Source organism: Pelodiscus sinensis, chromosome 6 (assembly GCF_052426305.1).
Source record: "Pelodiscus sinensis isolate ZL-2025 chromosome 6, ASM5242630v1, whole genome shotgun sequence".
Lineage (NCBI taxonomy): Eukaryota > Metazoa > Chordata > Testudines > Trionychidae > Pelodiscus > Pelodiscus sinensis.
Genome location: NC_143057.1, coordinates 9,773,299 through 9,786,333, shown reverse-complemented (window position 1 = coordinate 9,786,333; position 13,035 = coordinate 9,773,299). Strand labels below are relative to the sequence as shown.

At 43.7% G+C, this 13,035-nt stretch overlaps 1 protein-coding gene across 15 annotated transcripts in view; it reads right to left on the bottom strand.

Annotated features, from left to right (window-relative positions):
* Positions 1–7,064: 7,064 nt before the first annotated feature.
* The window catches only part of PALM2AKAP2 (PALM2 and AKAP2 fusion), a 360,502-nt gene continuing 354,531 nt past the window's right edge, over positions 7,065–13,035 (bottom strand). For all 15 annotated transcript variants that reach the window (XM_075931391.2, XM_075931392.2, XM_075931395.2 and 12 more), the window contains one exon: positions 7,065–8,638. In XM_075931391.2, the coding sequence (XP_075787506.2) occupies positions 8,546–8,638 (93 nt within the window). In that variant the 3' untranslated portion in view covers positions 7,065–8,545. The remainder of the gene's footprint in view (positions 8,639–13,035) is intronic.

Sequence of the window (13,035 nt, the reverse complement as noted above, 5' to 3'; positions counted from 1 at the left end):
AGGGTGGCTGGGGGGGCTTTTCTCTCTCTCGCTCCCTCTCTCTCCATCTGAATCCCAACCCTCCCCCTCATTGCACAACATCCTCCTGGACTGTGTTCTCATGTCCCCCCCTCACACTTCTCAAAGGGGGGGGGGCGTTCTTTTGTTATCTGCACCCTCCCCCCCCCCCCCCCGTTTCTCTCCCTTATTCTCTCCCATCCAGCCCGGAGTTGAGGACCCAGGAAGGGATAGGAGACATTCCCGCCCTTCCTCCCACCCCCGTAGGCAGCTGCCATCTGTGCTCTGGCTGCTCGCAGGGAGAGCAAGCAGCCGCCGGGGGCAGAAGGGTAATGGAGCCAGCTGGCTTCAAAGGGAGCCTGTCAGAGTGGGTGCTTGGAAAGGCCGGGGGAGGGGCCATTTGGAAATGGGGGACAGACCATTTCACTGCTAGCTCATACCCTGGCAGGATGGACGTTCTCACGTGGCAGGTGCTGGGTGTGCCTAATCATCCCCCCTCTCCTCCGGCCCATAGGTGTGTACTCCACCCACACCACGGCAGCCTGGTGTCGTCTACGCCCCTCCCCATAGAGCCACCACCCTCACCCCCACTCCACAGTGCCTGGGATGACGACGGGGGGAGTTGCTCACATCACTGTCCGAAGAGCAGCGTGGCGCCAGGTGGTGCAAGATGGAGAGAAGTTGTGGAGCCGGCCGCTGTGAGGACTCAGTGGAAATGAGGCGGGGCGGGGGGCCCATAATTACCTGAAGGGACGGGGGCAGGCACAGAATCCATTAACTGGGATTTGGGGGCTCTGGGAAGGTAGGAGCCCTGCTGACGGTTCAGCAAAGTTTATACAGATTTATGTAATTAGGGCTCATTAAGGCTTTCTAGCAAGTTCTTGTGCAGCTGGGGCCAAAACCAGCACGCTCACTCACTGTACGACTGAGACAGTGGGCAATATCCCACACACTGACTGGGGGCAACTAGGGAACGTTCAAAAGACAAACGAAGACAGAATCGAATTTTTAAAAACAGCTCACGATTTTTCCAATTGATATTCAGAAGTTGCAGTTGGCAACAGTCTCGAACCTTCAGCCTCCAGGGCTGACAATCACGCCTCTTTCGTGAGCTCTGTATGTACACGACAACATTAATTCATACCTTGAGAAATCCCACTGAGCCATAGGTTCTAGACTGAGCGCAAATCGGAGCTGGGCTGAACACACTGGAATTATTGCTGCAGTTCGACTCCACAAATTTGTGGCTTACGGCCTACACCTTCCATTAACGCGAGTGATGGTTCTTCCACCTTTAGCACATCTATTAGGCCCTTCTGCAAAGAGATTCTGCTACCCGTGGTCCAGGATGAGACAAGGATCACAGAGGGGCTGTCAAGTCCTAGCTAAATAGGAAGTTGGTGGCTGCAAATAGTGGAGGAAACAGAAAAATGTCATCTCCAATAGAACTGAGCTTGTGCTGCATTGGATCCCGGGGCTGGACTCGTTCAGGTCTCATTCAGTTAGCAAAGTAACTACAGGATCAAAGGGACCAAATCAGGGTCATGGTCACTGTTGTCTATGTGGGCCGAGGTCCAGAGCAGACGCAAGACAAAGCCGCCACCCTCAAGACAACACCGCTACCCTCAAGATATTGTGCACCTACCTCTGCCGAGCCCCCAAGCAATCAGGAACGTTCTCTGGGGACTGCAAAGCCAGAACATCTTGCACATCTTGAGACTCTGCTTGGCCACTAACGTTCTTCATATACTGTAATGACTGACATGGGCAGTTCTAAAGAGGCACAAAGTTCCAGTGCGTTAATCGATCTATACCCAACCGCAGGAAGAAAAGTGATAGGGGTAGTGAACTGATTTCACAGGCAGCTTCTTGGCCTAGCCATGTGCTTTCCCAAATGCTACATCCAAGTGATGACATGACAGCAACATTGAGCCACTGGTGTGGACTTGAAAGGGCTCTGAACGAGTGTATTGTGGCGAAAGATACAGATCTGGGTCCTTATACTGGATCTTGTGAGCAACAGGATCTCTCACCCTCCCACCGGATACAGGCCCTTGGTGTGGATTCTACCCTGGTGTATCAGAGATTCCCTTGCTACTTGTCAGGGTGCTCTAAGGCTGAGTGAATTTAAATTGGACGGGTGTTTTGGCAGCTTTGGACGACAGTGATTTTAGCAGTGCTAGCCTACACATGAACGGTTGGTGGTAACCAATTTTGTTGCACAACACCCTGAACCAGTGGACCCAACGGATCCTGTAATAACAAGGAGTCCAGTGGCATTAAAAACTGACAGATTAGGGCATAAGCTTTCATGGGTAAACCTTGTGCCCAAATCAATGTTAGTCTTTAAAGTGCCACAGGACCTCACAGTTTTTGCAGATACAGACTAACCCAGCTACCCCTCTGAGACATGGTGCTGTGATGTTATTTCAACTAGTACCGAACCCTATTCCCCTTGCAGCCTTCAAACGGGCCATTTCCCATTTTTAAATGTCCTAAAATTCAAAGATGCTGTGGGTTATGAACAGCGTATTTGCCATCCATGATCTGGTCTTCTTCAGTGTGGTGCAATGAGGGGAAGAGGAAGGGTAGGGAAGTGTTTCTTATGTAGTTACAAGGTGACAGCATTGTCCTGTTTTAGCCTGAGTAACTACACCTATTAGCACTAAGCGTAAAATGAACCAGTGCCTTTTAATATCCTGTTACTTGATTAATATGTGTCAGGAAATCCATGCTCGATATTGACCTCTCCTCAGCTGAGGAACTTGCAGTGCCGGAGATCCATCTTCTGGTGTTCGATTTAACAGGTCTAGTTAAGACCTGCTAAATCGAATGCTGAGGGTAGCCCTCGCTGGCATCTGGCACTCCTCCTCCTGAGAGTAAGGGAAGCTAACGGGAGTGTTTGCTCCTGTCTGCCTTTCTCTGTGAAGACGGTACCAACCTCAACTTAAGTTTTTACATTGCTGGAGTTGCATAGCTTACCCCGGGTCTAAGACTCTGGTTCACAGTACAGTAGAGCTTCATTGTTATGAATACCAACATTGCTAACCACGCACCTTTGTTTTGAGGTGGAAGCCCACAATCAGGCAGTAACAGAGACCAACCTTCCAGCCTCCCAAAACACAACAGTAACCCTACCCCCCCCCCCCCCCGTGTTAAACATAAACCAAAAAAAAATGAGAAAACAGCATTTTTCTCCTGCAGGGTAAAGTTCCAACGCTGCATTAAGTCAATGTTCAGTTGTAAACTTTAGAAAGAACCACCATAATGTTCTGATCAGTGTCCAGACATTTCAGAGTCCATTCCCAAGGGTTCTACTGTCCTGTATTGGGCGTTTACCTTGAGAAGAGAATAATTAAGTGGCCTGGTATCTGTAGATATAGTCAAGCTCTAAGGGAAAAGCTCAGCCATTGATATTTTAGCCAGAATGAACTGAATTTGTTCATGGCCAGCCTATATCCATTTATTCTTATGCCAACATTGTCTTTTAGCTTAAATAGCTGGTCACCCTCCCAGTATTTAGTCACTGGCTGCATTTTATAGAAAGCAATCATATCCCCTCTCAGCCTTCTTTTTGATATGCTAAACAAGCCAGACCTTTCCGGTCACTCTCCTAAAACAGATCCTCCAGTCCCCTGATCATTCTATTAGCTCTTCCTTGCACCTGTTCCAGCTTAAATTAATCTTTCTTGATTTCTTGAATATAAATGACCAGAACTGTACCCAGTATACCAGATGGGATCTTACTAATGCCTTATACAATGGCATTAATTCTCCAGTATCTCTGGTGGAAATGACACATCCTAGGATTGCACTTGCCTTTTTCATGGGTGTATCAATTGCTGGCTCAGGCTCAGAAGGCATGGATGGCATTGAACTCTGTACTATCAAATCATCCCCATTTCTGTCACTCCATTCTTCAAGGTCATCCAGATCTTCATGTATAATAATCCAGTCTTCCTCTGTATTGACGATGCCTCCCGACTTGGTATCGTCAGTCAATTTCATTAGCATGCTCCTACTTTTTGTGGGAAGATCATTAATAAACATATTCAGTAAAATGGATCTGAAGATCAATCCTTGAGGAGCCACTAGTAACCTCACTCCAATCCAATAATTCACCTTTCATCACAACCTACTACCTTTTCCCCTATAGTCAATTTCTTATCCCATAACAATGCTATGTATCCTCATCTGCCCTAACGTAACTAATAATTTCTCATGTGATTCTGTGTCACTTGCTATACTGAGATCTCCTGCACTTCCCTCAGCTTTAAAAAAAAAATCAGATGAGTTTGACATGATTTACCTTTGGTAAATCCATATTCAATTACATTTCCCTTACTATTTACTCCTATGAATTTAATTATTCTTTCCTCAACTGAATCATTGATGGAATCACTTCTCTTCCCCCTTTCTTAAATACAGGTATGACATTAGTTATTCTCCAGTCATATAAGACAAGACTTTCCTCTCAGATGAAAAAAAAAAATAGCAACAGACTGAGGCTGAAAATGAAAAGAACAGCTGGTACAATATTTGGGCACTGATGCAGCACATCTTTTAGCAGCTGTTCACACGGATGGGGTGAGAGCATATTTCTCCTCCCGATGGTACCTGCTTCCAATTTTACCAGCCAATCCCATTTGGGATTAGCAGCAGCCAACCCTGTTTCGGGGCACTGCAAACATTTTCAAGGAACAGCCATGGCTATGGAAACTCAACACAGGTTTCTGTTTTAATGAGAAAATAATATACTTGCATTGTATGCCTCAGTCACAGAAGCAGGATAACAACATCTAAGTGGTTAATATGTACAGAAAACCAGGGATGGTCTCACTGGTTTGATAAAAGATGACAACGGTGCCACCTTTTGGTTGTGAAACAAATCACTGTTATTGTTTTTACCTTCACATCATCTGGATCAAGAGGAAGATGAAACCAAAACTAGCAGCTTTTTGAAACAATAATAATTCAGGAAACCTGTATTTGTAACCAAAAAACTAGAGTTACAATTCTAGGGATTAACGCTTTTTCATTACATACTTCCACTAAAACCAGCCTTTATCACAGAAAGGTTTATTGACCAAGTCAATTCGGCAGTAGTGTTTCTTTGCTGCATTTGATTTATTGTTTATAATGTATGCCTGCCTGTATTTATAGACATCTGCGGTTGGTAGCATGCAACTGAAATAAAGAAAAGGCAAGTAAAATGCACAGCATTTAAGTTATCACAGCACTGAGCCATGTGCTGCTGATAACAATGATATTTGCTTCCATAATTTCTGGAAGAGAAACTGTTGGGCGGGAGATGGGTTAGCTCTACTGGCCTGGGGCATGCAAACATTATTTAATTGCAGGGTGTTTGAAAATGCTGCTTAGATCCCATTCCAGCATAAAGGATTGATTCCAAAATGGCAAAATCAGGCTTTCTTTATAGGAGACTTTATTTTCACAGCAGGAGTTGGAGGGAAGGAGCACGCAAAGCAGAAGATGCCCCGTGACAAGCCATATAATGCTGAAGAAGTGACATCCAATGTTTTATTACTTTTTTTTATTTTTACTTACAAAAAAACCCCTCAAGGGAAAAAATGCGTATTTCTTCAAAGGTGAAAGAACCAGGAACTCCTGACAACGCCCTCAGTCCTAGGTAACTGCAACCATGCAATGGGACAAGCACACTCAATTCAAAGGGAGCAAAAGCTGTAAGAATTCAACCACTGCGGCAAGAAGTTGAAATGTACATGCCTTGATGTAAGACCATTTTGCAGTAATGAGCCACTTATGACATACAGCTTGATACCACCTACTATTGCTAAGAGAAACCCTTTCCGTGGCTCATCTAGGCTCTTCTCAAACCAAGAAGGAGCCAAACCCCCTCTCAGTACAGGGATGTAACTCCTGTAAGTGTTACTACATGGGATACTGCCCATCAGCTGGACAACAGACTACTGAGCCTGTGGAATTATACTTCTTACAATCTACTGGAAACATTAATGGGTCTTTATGGAACCGGGTCAGAACTGAATATATTTGCATTTCCAAACTGCTAGTCTAGTTGTATATCTATAGACTCCAATATGAATGCATATGACTCACTTTAAAGACATCAGTACAACACAACTGCCCAATTCAAAAGGACTTTCTTCTGTTTAGAGGCAATTCATAGAACAAGTTTAATTAATGCTTATTGCCAACTTGTGCTACAATCCCTCAACATAGGTTACAAAATATTTGACAGTGTAAAGGAACATGTGAGACATATTTTGTGTGTGTCAAACCACAGGCTGGAAGGAAACAAAATCTTTTGGTTGAAAGCTCTGTGTTTGCCTAATAAAAGCACCAGAGTAATGTTCATAGTATCTAAAGGCATTTTAGGTGAGCCTCAGAATAAAACACTAAGGGTGCATCTACACTGCACCATTATTTCGAGATAGTGTTATTTCGAAATAATGCGAGCGTCTACTCAGTCATTCCCTTATTTTGAAATAATTTCGAAATAACAGACAGCTTATTTTGAAATCTGTAAGCCTCATTCTAAGAGGAATAACACCTATTCCGAAATAGCTATTTCGAAATAAGGCGTGTGTAGATGCTCCACTGCTGCTATTTTGAAATAGCCCCTCACCAGTGCCATTCTAAGTTGTTCTTCCCCAGTGCTGCCTGGGGCTCTAAATTGAGATAGCATGTCTACATTAGGGGAGCCTGCCTCGGACTAATTTTGAGGCTTCCCTGCAGTATAGATGTGCTATTTTGAAATAACTGTTCTGGAAGAGCTTATTTCAAAATAAGTGTGCAGTGTAGACGTACCTATGTCAGGTCACAGAGCAGTATGAAAACGGAAGAGGATACAGGGGGGAGAATCAGTCTCTTGGCTGATTTTAAAAAGTTAAAATAATTTGAGGTTTATAAAAACAATACATACATGTATATGTCTCCTAAACATGATAATTTCTAGTCCAGAAATTATGGTTCCTAGTTGTAAAATTCATATTGTATTGCTTTGCATGAAAAGAAAGAGTAAATCTGGCAGCCTCTATACTATATATGAATACAAAGCACAAGAATAAATACCACGTTTCTTTTCTAAATGTCAGATTACAAAAATGCTCAATACTTAGCAATTGTGATTCATGCAAATACCAGTCGGGTCAAATTTTAATATTACAAATACTGCATCAGCTCAGTGCCTTTTTTATATCCCTTTTCATAAAAAAGAAATTCTCACTCACCCCTATAGCTGGCAAACAGCTTTGGAGAAAATAAATCTGTACACCCATAGCTCTTGTTCATTCTACGATTCAACCCTCTCACACACGCATGCGCCCGGACACACAACACCCTCTGTCACAGATTCCAAGCCTATGCATGAACTAAAGGTTTTCTTTTGCTTTTAGCTCTGAAAACACTGGTTGAACAGCAAAAATAATCCTTCCCCCCCCCCCTCTCTCTCTCTCTCTCTCACACACCTTCTTGAACTTTATTTTCTGGAAACCTGCACACTCTATATTAACTCCAAAGCCTTTTATATTGTATAAATATAGTTCAAGACACAACTTTTTTCCTTTGTTTCATACCTCTGTTTGTGCCAGCGTCTGGCTTGATTCAATTATTGCCTCAGTAAAAAATAAATGACATTTATGTGTGTGTGTTCCCCCTTTCCTTTCTGACTCTGATTGTTCGATCTTTATTCATTTTGCACATACGCCTCTGCCCACACCCATCATAAAAATAGTAATTTCTTGCTAAATACAGATTGTATATTTAGAAACACAGCTATGCAAATATGCACTGAGAAACTGGAGACCAGTTCGTATTGCAAGTATACAGGACCCTAAAGCTAAGGTTATCTGTTTGGCTTGGCATTCCCATCCATCCAGCACTCTCCTAGGCTGATAGACTGTGTTACAGAATGGGATACTTTGTTGTTACAGAATGGGATACTTTGTTAAGTATTCTGATTGCAAAACACAGATTGTACATTTGCAATAACCGCCTCCAATTTTTAAATGGTAAATTAAGAGAAAGGGGGGAAATACTCTCCAAACCACACCCCCAACAGCAAAAAATAAAATCATTGCATTTTATGGCTATCTAGAATAAACCAAAGTAACATCAATACTCTTAATGCAGCAGGACGGATGATGGAGAAGCAGCAGGCAAGTCCAAAGGAAGCCAGGCGACAAACCAGGCTACTTTGGGCCAAACTCTCGCTGATATGAAGCAAGGCTGAAGTTCAGTGAGGAGGAAGCACGTACATTTGCCCTGTTAAGTTTTTGCCCACTCCTTCAGCCTCCCATGCTGACCTGCTGCAATAGGCCTGCTTCTGCCAATGGCGATGACACGCTTCCTTGACCATCCTCTCAGTCTTTTTTTGGGGTGTGTGTATGGGTTTTTCTCTTTCCCTAATGGTGCCTGGAGATGGAGCAATCCTGTCTCTGTGAATCTGAGAGTTTGTTGTATCTTTAATAAATATCAGATTAAATGATGCTGCTTTATTTAATTTTTGGTTTCTCGGTCCCAAAACACCCGTTTTATTGCAAGGGGATTATTCACTCTCTTCTCGGTTGGCATAAATTCCAGCTTCCCAGCGCAGCGCCAGGGCGCTCTTCCTGCGGTTCACCCTGGTAGCCTCAAGGACCTGGAAAAGAAAAAAAAATCACTTAATTTGCTTGCTGTCTTCCATTCCTGTCTATTGCCCCTTTTTTCTCGGTCACAATTACTTGCACACATAGCACTAAGTGGTGCAGTCCTCACACGAGCCGCATAACTGCAGCTGTCTATGTCATTACGTGTGAGCAAGGGTTATGCCACATCGCCCGTAAGGTCACAGCTGTACTATTTCAGTTCTAAGTCACTACCTGTAGAGACCATAATCCTTCACGCTTGCTGTGGTGTTTGGCTTGAAGCAACAATCGATGGAATGCATGCACGGAAGAACACAGAGTCCACTGGGTTAAAAAAATAAATAAAATCACACACCACATGCCTGAAGAGGGACTGATGCAACTCACTGGCCTGATCTTGGCCACCAGCACATGGCAGAACCTCCCACTTGGGGAATAAGAGGAAATCTCATACATACACCATCAGATCCTCCATTCAGCATGCTCTGTGCGCCAGGGACAGCAAAATGGACTCCAAACTAGTCCTGTGTCCAATATCCAGGGAATCTGCTCAAGAGGCTGAACCAGGTCTTTTTTTTTTTTTTTTGAATTGCTTATAATGCACTTCGTTCTGGGCCACAGTCCAAACCACCTATTTCAACTGAGTAGCTATAGAATTCCCCCGGCAACTTCTGCTGTCTGGATAAGCATCCAGCAGTGCAGGGAAGTAAATAGGCTACTTACTATTGAAGAGCCATTGGAATCTGGTCAGAGCTCTAAACACAGGCCTGGGTCCTCCTGATAAACCATAGAGATTCTCATTTAGCACAGCTAGTCAAAGCCTCTAATTTGGAGTCAGGAGCTGTGTGCCTTGTGCTGCATTTATGTGGCTTTGGGTGGCAACCCTGCTATGCTGAAGTGTCCAGCAAGTGGACTGAAGTCAACAGGGCTATTCATGGAGTAAGGTGCTAATCAAGGCACTGGATTTTTGCCTCCTGTTCTCAGCTACACCCCTACAAGTCCTTTGAAGGCACGGGGCTGTATAAATGGAGCTGACAGCAGAATTATCCCTACAGAAGTTAGATGCCTAACTCCTGCCCCTTCCGTTGGAGCCCTGAGTTGCTCCCCCCCGCCCCACCACACACACCAACCATGCTAGTGCTCAGCCACCGCTTGCCTCAGTTTGCTGGCTGCCAGCAGAGCTGAGCTCCCCTTCCTGACAGCTTGGATGCTGACTTGGGGGATAGGGAAGAGTATGGGTAGGGCCAGGGCTTGGTTTAGGGATGGCATAGCCTCCCCATACCTGCTGAAAAATGCACCATGTAGAAAATCAGAATTGGGAATAGGCATCTCTTTTGTTGCTACTGCTCTTTGGACTTTTGTCACTTGTGTAGAATTGGCCTGAAAATTGGCACATAGGCTCCACAAAGTTAATACCATGAACTAGGCTAGTTGGTTCTCTCAGGCTTCGATTGAATAATTGACAAGGCTACCTCGTCGTGGAAAGAGTGCTAATGAAAACAGCCAACAGATATACAAAAATATGCTCTCTTTGGAAAAAAACTAATTTGACATTAAACAAGAGATTTCAGATCGCTGAAATAATGTTGGAAGGATAAATATACGTTAATTATCTGGAATGATTTAGAACTGTGAAAATTGTTCTTCACCTCTCTTACTAGATGTATGTTAGGGTTCCAGCACTGAGATCTTGTTAAGAGTTACATTATTTTAGTAACAAAGTTTATTTTAAAGCGTACAGTTAACAGGACAAAAAAAATAAAAATAAATTGGCAGAAGCCGTCCCTATGGCCAGCTGCAAGTTTTAGCCACCTACTCCCTGTGGAGGACAGAGAAAAACAAATCTATTGGTGAATTATCCCATTTCCCCCATCTTCAATCGATGCTCAGTGCTTGCGCGCTCACTGCCAGAAGATAAAGGAGGCCAGCAGGCACAGAGTTCACTACCAGAGTACCTCACTCTAGAACCTGTTACTAAACGAAACTGAGTTAATATTGATGGGAAGCTTAATCTCTCTTTAATGTTGCTGACCTAAGCCTGACAGAATTAAAAAAATTAAAAAGATTTCAAAGATTTGCCGCTCTTTTTTCCTTCTCTGACTCTCCTCGTCTGCACAGGACCTTTTTTCCTTCTCTGCCTCTCCTCGTCTGCACAGGACCTCCCAAATTGCACCACCCCCTCATGGATTACCGCTCTCCACTGGGAACGATCCTAGGCAAGGTTCTCCCAAGTGTCGATACCGATGCCTCACACTTTCATTTTTGTCTTCAACATGTCCTTAAATCACTTCCTCTGGCCCCCAATGCTCCTCCGTCCTTCCTTGAGCTCGGAAGAGTCTGTTTTGGGAGGCGCTGATCAGGCAACCAGACCATGTGACCAGTCCAGTGAAATTGTTGGTAGATGATGATGATAGCTTCAATGCTGGTCATGTTCGACTCTTCCAGGACGCTAGTGTTCGTGCGTCTGTCCTCCCAAGGGATATTTAGGATTCTCCTGAAGCAGCGTTGATGATATTGTTCAAGTGCCTTCAGGTGACACTTATATGTTGTCCAGGTTTCACATGCATACAGCAGTGTTGGAACAACCACTGTGCAGAGTTCTCAAAGACCCTTTGTCTCAGGTGGGCAAAAGCAGAGTTTGCGCAGCTCAGGTGATGCTGGATTTCTGCGTCAACGTCGACTTCGGTGGAGAGATGACTTACAAGGTATGGGAAATGCTCCACGTTTTCCAGAAGATCTCCATTAACTTTAATAAATGGTACATGAGATTGTCCCATTGGCGAGGACTGATGGAGCACCTCGGTCTTTTTGATGTTCAGTGTGAGGCCGAGATTCTCATATCTTTCAGTGAAGGCACTTAAGATGGTCTGAAGAGCTATGGGGAAAAGAGCAGTGACCATATTTGTCATTCGCGTACTGGAGCTCGATGATCGAAGTCATGGAGGTCTTGCTTTTGGCCTTCAGTCTCCTGAGGTTGAAAAGCTTCCCATTTGTTCTATAGACTATCTTCACGCCATCTGGAAGCTTGCCGTCAATGAGATGGAGGGTCATGGCAAGGAAGATGCAGAACAGCACTGGGGCAATGGAGCAGCCTTGTTTGACTCCTGTTTTGATCTCAAAGGGGTCGCTTTGGGATCCGTTGTTACTCAGTACTGTGGCAGTCACATTGTCATGAAGCAGCCAGAGACTAATATTAGGACAGAATTTTATACATGTTGTCTAAGCTGACTTGCAATTGACTGGGACTTTTATCTGTAATCCAGCCTCCAATATTTGCGCAAGTGTATTCAAGAATGCTTTTGCAAACAAGAGCAATTCCATAAGCATGAAGTGTTTGTAAACTACAAAACAAAGTTAAAGCTTACTTCCTCTCCGTGGTACAGTGGTTAGAACCTGCTGCATTCTTGGAAATTCTTTAAGTTTTATAGGGTAAGTGATGTGAAAAGCTAACAGTTGGCCTCCATTTGTTTGAAGACTTATTGCTGATAAATATTGAGGATACTTTGAGCTAAATTCTCTAACCATGATCTTTGTTTGTGCATGCACAACTCTTTCCGTGAAAATGCTTGAAAAAGTGGTATTTGTGCTCATCATACATTGTGTAAACAACTCTTAGGTCTGGCATGAGTACGTGGGACTAGACTAGATGACCTCTTCAGATCCCTTCCCATCCTACGATAGATATGATTTAAGAGACAAAACTGAGTTCCAATAGAGTTCTAAGTGTGAAAGTTGTGTGTACAAGAGATAATGCATAAAAAACCTTTGCATATATGAATTGCGCACACAAAACTGCTAGCAAATGCAGGTTGGCTACTCTTAAGAAACTGAGTATGGCTGTCCAATGACAGAAAAGCAAATACTTAAGTATCGGCTGGCACACAACTAGCAGCACCGACAAAGACAACTCTTTTCCCACAGTATGAAGATAATTTAGTAAGTGCTAAATCCTGCTTTTAGAGTATATGCACATGCTGGGCTTCCACAGGGCTCAATGGGAGCTGAACTTACATCTGGAAACCCTAACAGAAGCATGTGTTATTGGTGCTGTGCAGCGTGTTGGAATGTGGTCAGTGTCAACAGCAATCAAAACTAATCTGTCTTTCTATTTTGTGTTTGGTAAGTTTACAGTGGTCACCTTCATAAGCTTTTCAGTTGCCTCTGTAACTAAACATGGCCAGAGTATTCCTTATGGTATAACTAGGTAGAAGGAACACTAAGAATCATAGCCAATGATGTTATGTTAGTCATCCAAGACAAACTGGAAGCTTTCAGGATAACCATACTGTAAATGTGTGCATGCACATGTGTGTGCAAACATGCAGTTATTGGCTGTCCTTTTAAAAAGTGGAACACCAAAAAGCAGTGCTTTTAATGGACAATCCAGGAGGTAAACCACAGCAGACTCTGG